Raw genomic sequence first — 17,536 nt, 5'->3', positions numbered from 1 at the left:
AAGTTAACTGAGATCCTGAAAGATCCTGGTGTGATGAAGAGGCACTTTTGGACAGACTGAGTTTGTGGTGTTTGTGCATCATCTAGGAAGATATGGCTAGGAAACTGTTGGAGCTCACAGAGAGATGTATTTGGACATAAAGATTTAGATCTCAGCATTATATAGGTGAATGTGGGAGATTTTCCCCAGAAAGAGAAAACAAAATGGAAAGCAGAACCTTGAAGTGAACATCATAATAAAAATAGACCGAAAAAGCCATCAAGAAGTAATGTTGGGCCCTCCCTGATAGCGTAGTGAGTCAAAGCGCAGCACTGCAAGCAAGCAGCAGCCACTTCAGTGTGAGTTCCATTCCTGGACAGGGAGGTGACCCACATGGCACAGCAGACCTCTCCAGACCCACCCACTGCTCCCCTCAGCAGTGTACTTTGTCAGTTGGCCTTTACTGATCCCTACTCTCTGTTGAATCCTCTCACCACCCCTCACCTCTGGCCTGTACCCTAGTTCTCTATGCATAAATAAATGAATCTTAAAAAAAAAATAGAAGAAATAGTATCTAGGAAAACAAGAGGCTAGCTATGAGAATCAGGGTAGAAGCTCCTTCACCCCCTCCCCACTCAGACCCCACCCCCACCTCACCCCCACCGCAGTACTTAGGGGTGCAGGGCAGCAGGTAACTGAATAGTTTCAAAATGGCTTGAATGTTGCCATCTTTACTCTTGGTTCCCATACTTTGTTACTGCTCCAAGGTTAGTAGCTCAAAAGGCAGCCTTTGAACCACAATGTCTGATATTTTACATGCTGCATTGGGGATCTCACCAAGTTCTTAATCATATATGTTAAGTCTTAGATGTAACAGAAACTTTCAACAGAATTGAATTTGCAAATTCTAAAGACAATAGCTTGGTTTTTTCAGTCTGTAAGATTATATCAGCATGGATTTCATGTTGAGATTAGATAAACACTCCTAAACTCAGAGATCTGTTCCCAAAATTCCAACTTTAAATCTGTCAAAATTTTAAAGCCAAATTGTAACCCTTATTTCTCCCAGCTGAGTTTTCCTCCTCCTTCCACCACCCCGTGGAGGTCAGCAGACCTGGTGACTGTTTCCTCCCTTAGCCAATCTTCCAAGAAGGCCCTGGCCTATTTGCCGCTGATATCAACTATCAGAAACAGCAGGGCTGTGCCTGTGCTGAAGAGCTATAATCCTATTAAGCCTACCTTGAGCCTGCTGCAGGAGCTGCCTCTATAGTAGTAGAGGGACTAAAGTGACTCAATCGACTTTTAAATCCCCAAGGGTCCTCGTTTCAAAATCCCCATGTCTAAGTCAAGTAGTAGATTAGGCCCCTTGCTAAGAAGTCCTGGCTCCTTCAGAGCCCCTGTGGCCATTGCCTTTTCTCAGTGTCTTTCTGGGGCCTTACTTAGTGAGTTTCACTGTTAAACATTAGATCAGTACACAGTTATATCCTTCAGGGGTGACCCTGAAGGAGGAGAGCCCGGCTGGCCTCTTCCTGGATCGTGGATTTAGTGGCCATCTTGGTACAGTAAGGATTAAGGAAATGTATCTTCTGTCCTGTGAAGAGAAGGATATTGTATTCTCTATCCATGTTAAAGCTGTCCTTGAGAAGGTGGTAGACAAGGTAAGGAGAGTTTTCTTCCTCCAATTAGCCCCTAATTCACCTGTTATCTCTCCCATATTATAATGGTTGCAAAAATAATTGAATCTAATTAACTACCTTAGAATATGTGTAATTCTACATTGGAGACTCAGCACGCTTATCTAATCATTCATTAAATATCAGATAAGATTTGCTGGACCATATGTCATACTTTTTTGAAGTTTATCTTCTTATGCAAGGGCTTGAGTCTTGAATATCATCTGCTGTATATTCACGTACATAAATATGCAGGGGTCTTCACATGTGTTGCTTCCTACAGTTCTGACATGTCTCTCAGGAAGGTATTGTTCCCTGTTAACCATGAGCCTGAGCCTTTGATATCACGTGCTTGCTCTGAGGTAAATTCTTGATCTTCAGACTTGAAATTCAGTGCTCTGTTTAAAGTTTTCCCACTTTAAATCCAGTGGTCGGTATACCCACGGTCCCTCAGTTAATTTGACCAAAGTCCTCTTTATAAAATACAATGTAGTGATAGAACTTCATCAGTAGCTCATGAAGGTTGAAACATTTTATATATAGTGTTCATATACAATGCTTTGACTAAGGCATAAATTGTGAAAATTTTTGGACAAAATGCATAAAATCATTGATTATGGGAAAGGTAGCACCTGTGACTACAACAGTTAGCTCAAAGTAAATACTGCCTGCCGGCGAATATGGGGATTGACATCCTGCACTCAGAATTAATAATAGGTTTGTTTCTAAGTTTCAAAAACATATTAGTCAGGGTACCTTTATTGTGAAGAGCAATAAAAAAATACAAATTACTGGCCAATCATATCTATTATTATTGACATATAAGTACATTATTAGTGATTTTAGAATAATTATAGACCTGGAAGGTAATTAGGAATCTACTCAATCTTTATTGCTTCTGGCAGCCCTAGACTCCATTCCTAAAGGCAGGTTGTTGGACACTAGTTTTATAATAAATCACAGAAAAGGACTTTGCACATAGTATGTTGTTTAGCATCACCCGGGAAGAACACTGGTCCTCCATGGAGTAGAGTTTGGGGGATGTGGATATAAATCCCCAACCCCCTTACTTATGAATCCCAGACACTACTATTAGTTTTCTGCTCATCTCATGCCTTCACCTCCTCAGGGGTCAGTGAGAAAACTTTGAGTCTTTGTATGCCCTTTATTTGAGTCCTCTGGCAGAAGCATGTCAATAGCCTCAAAAACAAGTGACAGCTTCACTGTTGCTGAGGTAAGATGTCACACAGGATCCCAAGGAATTTGGATCATTCATCCAGTTGATGAAATCGATTGTGCCTAGTGTTGTGAAAAAACATTGTTGTTCTTATTGGTGAAGGTGATACTGAAGCAGTCTTCTATGAAGTGAGCAATGAGCCGGTACCTGCAGTGTGTGGAGACTCTCCCTCTGTGAGCATCAAGGAAGCCAGCCATGTGCCATCTGATTTGTCCCAATTTTCTTTCACCAAGGAAGATATTTGTTCAAAAAAAAAAACCCTTTACGGATTGTAGTGGCATGGTTTGACCCCCAGCCAATATCTTTTTTTTTTTAAGTCCTCATTTCTTCTTTTTTTAAGATTATAATAGTTTATTTTTACATCATTTTTTACATCTCAATTGTAATCCCCGTAGGTTTTCCATCACCAAAGCACCCATGTGCCATCACTATAGTCCTGTGCACTTCCCTACCCACCCCCACAAAATGTCTCTGGTATATGACTGTTCATTATTCTTATTATTTTCTCTTCTGGTCTGTTATACTCCTGCTATGAACGAAACCATCAGGTATTTTTCTTTTTCTTTCTGGCTTATCTCACTAAGCATGATCTTTTCCAGCTCCATCCAAGTTGCTGCGAAAGACATGTGTTTCTTTTTTTTTTTTTTGGTTGCTGAGTAATATTCCATTGTATATATGTACCACATCTTTTTAATCCAGTCATCTACTTTTGGGCATTTGGGCATCTTCCATGTTTTCCCAATTGTAAATAAAGCAGCAATAAACATGGGGATGCAGGTGTCTTTTTGAATCAGTGTTTTTGTGTCTTTTGGGTAGATACCTAGGAGTGGGATTCCAGCCAATATCTTTTTGTAGGCATTTCTCCTACAAAATCCCTGAATGTGTGATTGACCTTTGACTCCATTTCTATACTTCAAGTTTTTTACTTCTTTTTTTTTTATTTCCTTATTCATTTTGTCTTGCAGACCTGGCCAGAGGACTGTGGATGACCTAGAGATTATCTATGAAGAACTCCTTCACATTAAAGCCTTATCCCATCTTTCTACCACAGTAAGTTGTCTCTTAATTGAGCAGTGTTTGGGGGAACTTTGAGTTAGAACAGAAAGTACTATAGTATGTAGAAGAGAGTGAATGAATGCCTGAATTCTACCTCATAAATCACTCTCTCTCACAAGATGCTAAGGAAGTTATGCTCAGAATGATCACCCAAAGGGGATCAAGTGTAACCGTATTAGTACTTCCCACGTATCCTCATCCTCCAAAAAGTATGATGAGAGCAGGACTGAGATGAACCTTGGAACCTGCATACTTAGGTAAGACAGCAAGGTCTTAAGAGAGGCTCAGATGCCTCCATGAAATATGGAGAAAGGGAGGAGAAACATCAAAATGACCTGCCCTGGCCTCTATGCCAACTCCGCCCAAGTTTGCTGCCCCATTAAAGGAAGCAGAAGTTCAAAAGAACATTAGTTCAGACATGTTGAGGCACAGTAGTAAAAAATGGCCCAAAGAAAGACTCCAACCTTAAACTTTGATCTGATTAGGATATTTAGGAAGGCAGTGGATGGAAATTTGGTCTCTAAGTAGCAATAGAAACACTTCCTTCCCCGTAGGAGAAACATAGGAACAGGGTTTCCAGCCAACACAAGTCTCCTATTGTGTTGTTGGAAAAGTGATGAATTTTTTTCTGTATTTTTTCAAGCAAAAATGCACCATGACCTTTCCACCAACCCAGTTTATACTGCTATTTCAGCATATAATGAGATGTTCACAAATCATAAATCTACACCAAGGCCCCTCAGAGGGATATGCATGCTCCTTGGTCTTTCATTCCCAGTTCTCTGGGTCATGTCCTGTTGTCACTTGGTCAGTGCTCTGGGAGCATGGGGTCCTGGGTCCCACTCAGGGGTGGGTATTCAGGTATCTGCTGAGTGCAGGCAGGCATTTGTCATAGTTGCAAGTATAAGTGCTACAGACCTTTCCCCCATCAACCCAGATAGAACTCACCTTCCCCCCCACATTGCTGGGAAGCTGTCTCCCTAATGTGAACTGTGCAGGGGTGTAGCCCAGTCCACCTCCTGCCTGCCCCTGCCTTGTCAGCCTCACTCTGTCTGGGTAGGGTGGGTCTCAGCCTCAGAGCCGCTGCCTATGTAGGCATCACAAACTTATGCTGTAGAGCAAGGTGAGGGAAGACTCCTTTAGTCCTCTTCCTCAAACCCTAAGGGCTCAGGTCCTGTGGGAAATTCTCAGTTTCCGTAGCTCTTAGTGAGACAGAACCATAATTAGGAATTTAAAAAAAAAAAAAAAAAGCAAGCTACCTAGGAATATAAACATCCCCACACTTTTAAGCTTAATTACTCTAATGCCGGACTTGGAATTTTCAAAAATGTTTGTAGTGACACATGACGAAGGACACAGAGAGGAACGTGTCAGCCATGTGGTGCTGCAGATGTGTGCAAACAAAGACAGGTGGAGCATGAGGCTGAAACGTAATTGCCTCAGGCCTAGGAAGGGTTTCATGGCTGTACATCTTAGTTCAAAATTTGGAGTAAGTTAGAGACATGGAAAAGGGAAAGCATATCATCATGGTGTTTATTTTACTGACCGCAAATATTATGAAAAGAACTAAAGTAGCTTGGTTTGGCTGGACATATATTAACTACTTAAAAGGATAACCTCGGAAATTTTAAAAATAGGTAAGCAGAGAAATTAGCTAGTTCATACATGTGAAGCTGTCTTATAGTCTCTAGGGAGGTTGCCTTGTATGAATTAGTTTATAAAATAACTTTTGTAAGAGCTTTAGGAATCTGGCCACAAATCAAGTGGAAGTAGTTCTGCCAGAAAGGAGCCGCCATGCACAGGCGCACAGAAAGCACTATTCAGGAGAGCGAGTCCCCTCTTCCACCCAAAGCTGCCTTTACACATTCTTTCTTTCTTTCTTTCTTCTAGGTGAAACGGGAGTTAGCGGGAGTGCTCATTTTTGAGTCTCATGCCAAAGGAGGAACTGTGTGTGAGTGAATGTGGGAGTGGAGCAGTGGACCTTGCTAGGCCCCCGCCAGAGCATGTGCTGCAGAGCCTGGCTGCAGATGTCCCCCTTTCTTGGCCCAGGGTCTGACTTGGCAGGAAGTCATGAGACACTTCCGTTCTTCTGGACCTGTGGTTATTCCAGCACACAACTGGTATTCTGTAGCGTGCTGACTGCTGGAACCAGCTCATTGGTGTTTGCCAGCTAGAGAGTCCCCCATTTCTGCAGTCTGGCTCAAGGTGGTATTTAAAGAGGGGGGATGAATTCTGTGCTCCTTAGGCATGACCTTCACTGTGAACCTTTTCACTGTGAACTTCTCTGCAGTTTGAGGAGTTAAAACTTATGCATCTCTTGAGAACTGCTGCTTAAAACGATAACCTATTTTACTTTCATTTTCTTCTCACTTTCACTGTCAACTCCAAGCCTGAAGGAATTTCTTGGTCCCAAATATTTATGCAGTACTAATAATATAGGTCTCTCCAGAATCCAAGTGATAGTTTAGATCGACATTTATATTTGGAAGAATTTGAAATTTGATATCAGTGTATGTGGACAAAATTATTTAGGTGTTATTTTCTGCTAGTCCTACAAATTTCTTCTTGAAAAAACAGAGTTAGTAGTCTAATCAGGTTAGAAAGTGCCACCTTCTGTATCCTCTGTCTTGGAGAATCACAACATGCTAAGGTTCTCAGAAGTTCTGCAAGAAGGAAAAAAATCAGTCCATTGAATTGACACTTCCTAAATTTAGTGAAATGTAGGATACTATTTTCATGGACACTTTTTAACTTTTCAAGAGACTTTCTTTGGAAAATCTTGCTCTTCAGGTTAAGTCATGTTAATCAATAAATAATGGAATATGAATTATAAAAGAAAAAGTTTTTTAAATTATATTTTGGAGTGTTTTACTTTCAGTAATCAAAAGTGGTGTTAATAACACCAATATTTATTTTGGGCAGAATGTCCTTTCTTTACATTTTAAAGGCTCATTTTAATTTTATCTTCGTAGTCACTGATTCCTTACATTTTTTAAATCTTTTTCATACTTGCTGATTGTTTTCATATTACTAAGACATAGTTAAATATTTCAAATAAAACTAGAAATTATTACATATACTTTTAAAATTGTTATCAAACACAAACTCCTATTTTATTCCTTTTTTCTTACGACTAAAATTTGTACATACAGTTGAAGGCCCTTGTTTTCTCCATGCTTTCTTTTCTCTGCTCTTCCAAAGAACAGTTAACTCCTGTCCTACTAACATAGGAGTTATTATACCAACCCATTTTTTTAAAAAGTTGGTAGCTCTGTGTCCATGAACAACAGGTAATGCTTATTAGCATGTTTTCAAACTTCACTTTATGAGTCAGAATATTTTTGAAACTATTTTCTAAAGCATAATAAGTTTTGATGAATTGTGGAGAAGTATTTGCTCTCAGAAATAGATTACTGTGAATTTATATCTAGTAAAAGTGTATATTTTAGGGCATAGCAAGTAATGTTGTATTTCTGTTTCTTTCATGTTCTGTAGAAAAGGAAATAATATTCCACCTGAATAAGTTAGTATTTTCCAGTAATTTTTTTTCTTCTAGAATAAATGTGTCGTTCTAGGGACTTAAAATTGATGACTTGATAAGCTATAATTTATATTGATGTGCTTCTATTCTTGTCATAAGTCTTTTCATCTTTTTGTATCCAGTGTTTAACCAGGGGGAAGAAGGTACCTCCTGGTACATTATTCTGAAAGGATCAGTGAATGTAGTCATTTATGGCAAGGTATATATCTCTTTTTCTTTTTGAAACTTTATTATGCCCCATTTGTTAGTATGGCATTAAGTATTAACAAAGCAGCACTACAATTAAACTTGCAGCAACATTGTTACTACAGGTAGAAGAGTCATTATGGCGCCTCTAATCACAATTATCTAGATTTATTTTACTCAGAATTGCATTGAACTGAGACTCATCTCTACATAGTGTTATAAAGTATACATTAAAGTTGGGCCACATACCATATGAGAGAAAAATAAAACATTATAATTGAATTATATAACCTATCTTCAGCATCCCTGGGTATGGTCCATTTATACAGTGGATTGGGGGAGGGGGACTCATGTTGAGGAGTGGGTGGTGTTTGTTCCTCTTAAGGGGTTGCCTTCATCTGATTGTTCTGCTCTCTCCAGGGTGTGGTCTGTACCTTGCATGAGGGAGACGACTTTGGCAAGTTAGCGTTGGTTAACGATGCCCCCAGAGCTGCCTCTATTGTCTTGAGAGAAGATAATTGCCATTTCTTAAGAGTAGACAAGGAGGACTTCAACCGGATCCTGAGGGTGAGTCCCAGGCAGTGTGGCTGAGGGGCTTCCCATTTTTCCTTTGCCAAGTAGGCAAAGATTGGAGTGCAGTGTTATTTGAGCAGTGCTGTGGTTAATGAATGCTCGACGGGCAAAGAGCTTTGGTTAAAAAACGGGGATGGTCCATGTGCTGAAGTTGCAGTAAAGTTGCAAATGTGGCCTGCTGGGCTGCCCCAGGTAACTGCACACACCTGAACTGGTCCGTGGGAATTGACAAATAGAAATTGCCTTGGTAAAACATCAAAGTTTGAGATGTTTCTCTTTCACCATCTTAGGCTCACCTTTAATGTCCTGCCCCGCGCCCTCAAACCCCCTCACTCTCAACACAGGAGTGGCCCCTCTGATCCATGTCTTGTTTTATCCTAGACCTTCCTAATCTCTACTTCACTCCCATACTGAATCTTTCTCTATCATCACACACACTCACTTGATGAAGTGATTATGTATTAAGGGGAAATAAATGTCAGTTGTGCTGTTCCAACCAAACATTTTCATTTCAAGTGTTTTGTATCGGGTTGATGTACACTAAAGACACTTCAGATGTTGGTGCACAGGTAAAGAATAATTCGGGTAGTAAAGGGAGCCATGAAGTTGCAAGCAAGTTGGTTCTACAGATGGGCCTAATCTACAGTTGTTAAGGTGTTTGTAAGAGTCAGGGGTGTTTAAAGAGATGGTCCCTGGTCATTCCCCACTGAGCAGATTCTGGCCTCTTTGGGAGAAATGACCCAGCTTTGACTGGTTGAGACCTAATTGCGGGCTGCTTGGGGTGATGTCAGAGTCCCACCACCCCTGGCTCCTGGTCCCATCAGGTGACTCATAGTCCATATCGTCCTAGCCTGAGCTCACCCAGGGAGAGTGTTCCCCTTAGGATAACTTTTCCCTTCCTGACTGATTCACAGAGCAGACTACCTTCTCTGCCCTCAGCCCTAGCCTTCGCTCTTTCTCTAGACTTCTCTGGCACCAGAAATGCAGTTTTGGTGCTTTCTGCTATTTTTTGGCATTATTTAATGATGACTTGCTGTGTTGTTCTCCATTCTTTATGGGTGGACAGCTATCCCTACACAACCTTAAGCATCTGAATTTGGTAGCAAAATTTCTGATGACAAAGTTTGTCCTAGGAATGTATTAATGCAAAGCAAGTTAAATACAAAATGATACCACTGAGTAATATAGAAAAAAATATCACATGGAAAAGAACCACATGATTCTTATCTAGAATAGGGCATAGTAATATTTTAAATGATACTGAAGTTTAGTGGTAAATGTCATTCAAAGTAACTGGAAAGTATCTTGACACATTTCAAACTGATTCTTTTTTTAACAAACCAAGTCTTTTGATTAGCAAGAAAAAGTATCCCTCCAAAGGAAACTAAGTACCCTCAGAGAAAAATCAGAATGAAAAGAACCTTGCTGAAGCTTAGTTCCATTGCCACAAATTTTTATGAAGAATAAATGCCTTTGCTTCCCTACCTTCCTTCTATCCTGCCTGTTCCCAAAGATTTCCCAGAACACAACCAAACTGCTCTCTCTCTACTCTGAGGCTTTTCTGAATCTGGGGTAAAGGCAGCTTTAAAACTGCCTGTCTCAAACCTCATCTGGTCCTATCTCTGACTGTTCCAGCCCTTGACTTTGAAAATGACTTAATTTGTAGACGCAACAATTAGCATCACAAGCACTAAATGAGTTTCTGAAGCATTTGAAATTTTTTTCATTGTCTGAGAAAACTGCAGCATCTGTATGTGGTGTAATTTGTATTTGCAGGACGTTGAGGCGAATACAGTCAGACTGAAAGAACATGACCAAGATGTCTTGGTGCTGGAGAAGGTCCCAGCAGGGAACAGGGCTTCTAATCAAGGAAACTCACAGCCTCAGCAAAAGTAGGTTTGCATTCAGCGCTGCAATTGCCAGACTATGATTGACCTTTTCACATGGTATCATCATTTCTACAATAGCATGTTCTCCCTTTTTGTGGAAGACAGCAGTGTGTGTGACTTTTTTTTTCTCTCTATTGACTAATCATACATCTTGTGGTGTGTAATGTATCCATTTCTGGCACTGTGTTGAGCTTGGTGCTGCCTGGAGTAATTCTGGGGGGACTATTCCCTACTCAAAAAATGCTCTCTGTACAGTGTTCAACTGTAGTAGCTTTGAAAAGGAAAGCATTGGGGAGACAATGAGAAAAGGAATATCAGGCAGCTCAGAGGTGATTTTCGGCCGTAGGTGATGAAAACCCATGATATCTGAGTGTCAGGTGTAGGATTTCTCAAGAAATGTTTTCATCCTTTTATCATAATATGCATCATTGTTGGAGACATGGATTTCAAATATAAATCAGCCTAATGATTGCAGTCTGGACGCATCCACTTGGCTTTATTCACATGTTTCTGCTACTGTCAGTAGTGTTCCCTTCACATTTCTCAGGTCCCCTGTTGAGTCTTGTTCAAGATATCTGCATCTTTCACTGAAACTTCCTCCATAAGTCTCTTTCATCAGCTGTACCAATATTTGCATATTAAGGAATTAGTAGATGTAACTCGAAGAAATCATAGAAAATTACAGTGTTTAAAAATCAATGTTCAATCTTAGAATAATAACACCAGTAGTGTAGCTAACAAAATGCCACAAGCAATATGTTGAAAAAGAGTGCACCCCTAATTATTTTTGTTTGCCATGTAAACAGTTTCTGTTAATTGTTACCCTTAACATAACCGGTGAATTTTTATTGTTGAAACTTAAAAGCTTAAGATTTAGATATTTTCATTTGGATGAATCAACACATTATCAGTGAAAGTGGAAAGAAATATATTACTAAATAGCTGTAGTATTTTTGCATACTTTTCTGATCTCCACTACAGCCCCTTTGAACAGAGGGAGAAATTAAGGCTCAGAGAAGTTAGTTGTACTTGTCCAAGGATGCAAAGTTATGATGGCAGAGCTGACATTAAAATTCAGCTTGACCAACTTCTCAACCTATGCTACTTCTGGAAACCTGCTCTGGCAAAATACAGTAGTGTGTAGGGCCCTCCCTGGTGGTGCAGCGGGTTAAAGCACAGCACTAAGAAGCTTAAGCCACTTCCGCATGAGTTCGATTCCCGCCTGCCCCAGAGGTGACCACATGGAGCATCAGACCTCTCCTGACCCGCCCGCTGCTCCCCTCAGCAGTGTACTTTGTCGATCTGCCTGTTCTGCTCCCCACTCTGTCCCTGGTGAATCCTCTCACCCTCCGCATCTCTGGCCTGTACCCCAGTTCTGTATGAATAAATAAATAAATCTTAAAAAAATATACAGTAGTGTATATTTAGTGTATCCACAACACTCTCCAGTAAACCTTGCAAACCAGCATATTTGAAAAGGGTTGATGTGAAATAAACTATATACAGAACTCTGCTTTCATTTACAAACCCTTTAATTGACCATCCTGAATTCTTTTGTTTGTTTGTTTCACTGTTTTCCATTCTTGAAATGTTCTTGCTCAAGTGTTTTTAATAGTTGTCCTTCCAGCCCCCAGTGGAGAAGAATGAGAACATTTTGTGTGTGGTACCCATATTAATGGGTACAAAATGTTGTACCACACAATTGGAAGTTGGAGATACCCCCAACTAGTTTCTATATTCTATATTAATAGCGATAATCTGCATTTTAAATAATTTATCCAAAATAATTGGTACCCAAAATGGAAGCCTTAAAAATTCTCCTTAACTTCGAAACATTCAACCCAAAGTCCTTTTACCTGTGTGTAGCGTTGGGCAAAAGTATTTGCTTGTTATGTCTTCATTCAGAGAGCCTCCAGGTATGGTCCTTTTATGATAAGAAATCAAAATAGAAGAAACAGAGGAGAAGCCATATGTATTAAATTATTTTAGGACTGGATATGATTTCCATTTTATCTCCTTATTTGTGTCCTGTTATACGTACCCATTTCTTTATATAATCCAAAACATAAATGTTCACAGCAGTGTACAGAATTATTAATGGGTACAAAATGCTGCACCACACAAAAACAGTCCCCAAAGAGTAAAAAGACACTCTCCTAAGGGATTATTTTTCATGTTAAGTTTTCCCAAATCAGAGCAAAAGTTGGGGGTGGAAGGATAGGAGTTATAGAGGGAAGAGTGGGGATGGTGGGGGGAGGGAGGGACGTGTGTATGTGAATTTAAAGCTGATGGGCAGGACAGCTTCGACAACATGGCAATGATTATGGAGGGCTCAAATTTGGGAAATTTTAGGACTTCCATTTCTTCAGAAATTGTCCATTTTCTCAGAAATTGTCCATTTTGAGCTCAAAGTGGGTCACTATGCTGGTATTGATATTTTTCTGACTTTTCCCCTGAGAAATCCAGAACAGTTTATGTGTACATTTTAAACTTTCAAAACTGCATGAGTCAGTCTGAGCCATTCAGCTCTTGAGTGTGACATCAAAACATAAGCAGCCCCACAGTATTTCTGATGATGGGTAAACTATATGGAGCTCTCAAATTTTTAACTGTTTCAGATAGCCTCTGCTCCGTGATTATGTGGTTTAATAAGAAAGAGCGTATTCGCAATGACCATTCCTGTTTTATACTGTTGCTTTTCCTTATCAAACACCCTACTACTCAGCTCCATCCTGCCTAGAAAGATGGTCTCTGTCGGACCCTCCTCCCCCATTTCAGCTTTTGTTTTAAGTATAAGTAAAAGAATACTTAATTCCAAACTTGATGCTAGAAACAGACTTTTTTTCACAGCTTGGATAATGTAACCCATTGGGTTTTTCTTTTGACTTAGTCTAGAATAGTTTCCTCATAATAAACTGAAAAAAAAAAAAAAAAAGCCATGCTGTCTGGTCTCAAGTCCCTCACTTAGATGGGTCAAGCTGCAGGCCCCTGGCTGTGCCTTACCTGAAACAATGCAGTTGGGTGCTGTTTTAGACCCCAGAGCACAAGGCTCCAGCCGTTTGTTCTGGCAAAATTACCTTGGACTGCCTCTTAAGAGTCCCCTGGACTGCTTCTCTGAACTGACTTCTTCAGAAATCTCCATCCTAACAGATCCCACCTGAACAGCATTCTGTGGGACTGAGAAGAGGGAGGGGGTGGACTAAGGCAGCCCCTGGCAGCTGTGTCACTAGAGGGCGCCTTTGTAGCAAAAGAAAGCTCCCCCCGGGACTGTGGTTGACCAGGCCAGGGTACAGGCCTCTTTCTCTCCAGCAAGGTAATAGGATATGGCTTGCCACTCAAGCCTTTCATTTTGACCAGATGTAATACTAGAGCTAAGGCATGTCCAAACCACGACCTCTGGAATAGGAAACTGACCTTTTTATAAGAGTTAAACTTTTGACTAACCGGTATTTCTGCCCATGGCCACAGCTAAAGAGCTTGCAGCTTACTAGCAATAGCTGCCAGTGCCAAGTGACATGCCAAGTCACCTTTCCTTAATGTATTTACACGCTTATTTAAATAAAACTTGTTTTCAGAAACAACAGGCCAGCTCTCCTCAGAGAGGCTTTGATTGCACAGCACACTTAATGTCCAGAATGAGCTCCCGCTGCCGCTGCGGCCTCTGCCAGGAGCCTCTGGCTTCCGGGCTGAGCAGCACAGCTGGTTCATGAATCCTGCAGCTCACTGCAGAGATCTCCAGCTGACCGACTCTGACGCTCCACTTTCCTGAGCATTTTCTCCACCTGTGGGATGAGAGCATATTTCACAGGTGGGAATGAATATGATGACATCATTCAGTTTCCCCACATAGTTGCACAGTAAAACCTGACAGCTAGCAACACCCTCTCCAAACCTTATTAATGTGCCCAGATGCAGCTGCTCATCCAGTTTATTGGGTCAGTGCTGTCAAAGAGTAAGGTAGTTCAGGAAATAGTCAATTAACATTGAAGTAAATTATATGAATTTCTACTGTTTTTCTTTTTTATTTCCTAATCAGATGCTATAGGTTTGGTTTGTTTAAGGTTTTCTTTTCTTTTCTCTATTTTTATTATTAGCTGTATTTCCAAAGCACATTCCAGTGTACAGTTGGGAAAGACAGAGCATTCCAGAAATTGGCAGGGGAATCCAGTGTGGGATTGAGGTTTTGCTACAAGTAACCCATATATGGATAACCTCCTTTACTGTCACTTCCCCTCACCAGCTCCCCCTGTCTGACCTGAACTGCCCCAGGCTTTACATGTTCTTTCCATTCCTTCAGAAAAAGGCGAAAGTTTCTATTCCCAGCCTGCTAGAATTACTCTCCAAGACGTTTACTTTAGTTTCATGTAGGGGGGGAAAGAATAATGTTTTAGTAACTACTTCAATTTATGGTTTTTCCCTTATCTTCCTATGTGAAGTCACATGGTCTCTCTCCCCATAAGGAGAATATGGCCGCAACTTAAGCGGATGTGGCTCACTGGGATAAAGAAGAAAACAGAAAACATAGATGGTGAAAAGTTTTTTATGAAAGAATTTTCCATGCATGAAAAACTAACAGTGTTTTTACTTTCTTATCTAGGTATACTGTGATGTCAGGAACACCTGAAAAAATTTTAGAGCATTTTCTAGAAACAATACGCCTTGAGCCAACTTTAAATGAAGCAACAGGTAAATATGTAGGATAGTTTACATGTCCATTAAATCCATGAAGGGAATTGGAGAAAAACCTCAAATCCCTTCTCAGAGTATATCATCGAAGTAGTTTTAGAAAAGGAGGGATATTTGTCCACATTAAAGAAGATTTGTCTGTGGCCAGCCGGTGCACAGTTCTCTGACCCCCTGGCCTGGCTGGCCTTTGCCGTGACTCAGTGTGGCTCATTCCCATTAGGCATGGCCTTCCCCAGGCAACTCTTACATTATTGCTTAGATCTTACCTTTCAGAGGCATCTAATAGGTTGCAATTTAAATCCAAACTTTCCCCATAAAGGATTTGAGGCTGCCTACATAAAATGCATGGCCTCACTCCCACTAGGAGTAAAAGGGCCCTTTCAGGGAGAAAATAAAAATAATAATGAGCAACTATATACCAGAGACATTTTATGGGGGTGGAGTGGGGAATGGGATCAAAAACGGTGGGGGGAGGGAAATGCACTGGACTATGGTGATGGCACACAGGTGATTTGTTGATGGGAAACCCATGGAGATTGCAAATAAGATGGAAGAAGGCACAAAATGATGAAAAAATAAGCTATTATATTATTTTATAATAAAACTTGTAAACAATCTAAATGCCCTCAATAGAGGAATAAATAAGTTCATACACCAAAAAAAAAGGGGGTGTGGCTCTGTCTGCCATTGTGGATTCTTGGGTGTAGCTGTACCGACTCTGTTAGTTGCTTAACCCTGCCATACAGAGTATCACAGGTTGGGAGGCTAAAACAGAACCCTTTTGTCCCTCAGTTGTCAGGGCTAGAAGTCCAAGATCAAGATGACAGCAGGGTTGGTACCTCCCAAGGGAAATTTGTGCCTGTTTGTGTTGCTTTTCCAGCCAGCATGGGCTTTCTTTGACTTACTGGCCCATCATCCCAGTCTCTGCTTTCACATTCACACGATGTTTCCCTGCACCCCTTCACATAGCCTTCATTCTGGGGATCTGTCTCTTTGTCCAGTTTTCCCCTTTTTATAAGGATATCAGTCACATTGTATCAGGGCCCACACTAGTAACCTCATATTAAGTGCACCTGCAAATATCTTATTTTCAAATTATGTCCAGTTCTGAGGTGCTGGCATTAGGGCTTGAACATATCTTATGGCAGGACAAAATTCACCCCAAAATACCCTCTCACAGTGAACCAGTCTTATTAACTTAGACATGGTGATTTGAGGGTTAGTGATGAATATCATCAGGGCAGGAAGTGTTCAGTTGTGATAACATCCCCCCACTTTGTACATTATTTTTCAAAGAGCCCCATTCATCGCTAAATATCCTATTCTACTGGCCTTGTAGAATAACGGGTTAATATTTAAGCATATTGAGAAATGGGCTCCACAGAAGAACATTTTTTATTAAAGAAGTCCAAAGACTTGTCTCAAAAACAGTGTAATTCAAAATCCATTTCCATTATCTTTGCCAAGGTGAAGTTACCATTATTATTATTATATAACTCCTAAAATGTATTTTACCACCGATTTGTTGCTTTATCTCTTCATTCCAATTTCTCATTTTATAAAATGATTTCCTGAATGTGTGTGTTTTTTTTTTAATCTAATGAGTTAATTGGGGTAGAGTAGATAAGAAAGCCAGGATCTGTACATTTTTATTCAGTATCGAGTATCTTGTTTGACAGGCATTCAGCTTGGAATTAGGCAATGTGAACAAGAAATCACCCTCCTGTCCTCAAAAAAATTTGTAACTTCTTAGAGGCCATGAAAAAATATTTAGATAATGAGAACTTAAAGCAGTGTGGTGAGAAGTACTGAACAGTTGAGAGCATCAAGCAAAGCATCGTGTTGACTGTAGATTGCAGTGGCCCTGAGGAGTACCAGGAAGACTGGTGTCCAGTAACTAAGGGTTGAAGACAAAGCTTTTCATATTAAGGGACAAAATCCCCGCTGACCCAGAAGTGGGTGAAGCGCAGCAAGTGGTCTGTTTTTGTTAGGTGTGTATATTTGTATGCATATTGTATACATCTCCCATTTGGGCAAGGAAGGCAAAGGGTAAGAATCTGGCATATGTATCTTCTTGGAGGATCCTAAATGCAAAGCTAAGCACTGGGAAGTGATGGAAATGTTTGAGGGAAGAAAATGCAATAAGGGCTTTACCTGAGAAAGAAACTCAGTAGAGAGTATTAGAAGGGCTTTGCTTTCTTCCAAGAGGCATACAAATAACCCAGATTTCTGGAACCAGAAGTGAGGAAAATATAACGGATTTCTCCATCTTATTAAATTACCCAGAATGTATGAGCATATAAGGCAAAAGAGAAAACCCCCACACCAGCATCTTCTGTAATGTGACTGTTAACTAAAATGCCAGAGACTATGAGATCTAAGGAGTGATCTGTCAGTTCTTCACCACCCATGACGAACAAATACATCCTGCCTCTTAAAGTGACCACTGAGAGAGGTGAGGGTTGGAGTACTGCTTCATAAACCAACAACGAAATAATTGACATCTAGAAATCACTGTGGCTGTACATGGGATCTGATTCCTAATCCATTTTTGATGTTAGAAGATGGTTAACAGCATAATTTAATATCAAACTTCATTTCCTGCCCTTTTTCCTGATTTATTTTTTTCCGACAAGTAATGTCCATGGCTTAGAGATAAAGAATAAATCAGTTTCTTTCTCATAAACCAGGTCTTTTTATTAGTGTGTACCACTGT

The 17,536-nt window shown here is 40.3% G+C and overlaps 1 protein-coding gene across 6 annotated transcripts in view; it reads left to right on the top strand.

Moving 5' to 3' along the window:
- Positions 1–17,536, top strand: part of RAPGEF4 (Rap guanine nucleotide exchange factor (GEF) 4) — a 228,259-nt gene that overhangs the window by 163,228 nt on the left and 47,495 nt on the right. For all 6 annotated transcript variants that reach the window (XM_004674534.2, XM_012726839.1, XM_012726835.1 and 3 more), the window contains 6 exons: positions 3,855–3,939; positions 5,836–5,896; positions 7,609–7,685; positions 8,093–8,239; positions 10,022–10,137; positions 14,732–14,820. In XM_004674534.2, the coding sequence (XP_004674591.1) occupies positions 3,855–3,939; positions 5,836–5,896; positions 7,609–7,685; positions 8,093–8,239; positions 10,022–10,137; positions 14,732–14,820 (575 nt within the window). The remainder of the gene's footprint in view (positions 1–3,854; positions 3,940–5,835; positions 5,897–7,608; positions 7,686–8,092; positions 8,240–10,021; positions 10,138–14,731; positions 14,821–17,536) is intronic.

The sequence above is a fragment of the Condylura cristata genome, unplaced genomic scaffold (genome assembly GCF_000260355.1).
Source record: "Condylura cristata isolate star-nosed mole 26May11 unplaced genomic scaffold, ConCri1.0 scaffold00002, whole genome shotgun sequence".
Taxonomy (NCBI): domain Eukaryota; kingdom Metazoa; phylum Chordata; class Mammalia; order Eulipotyphla; family Talpidae; genus Condylura; species Condylura cristata.
This window is presented reverse-complemented; position numbering and strand designations above follow the sequence as displayed.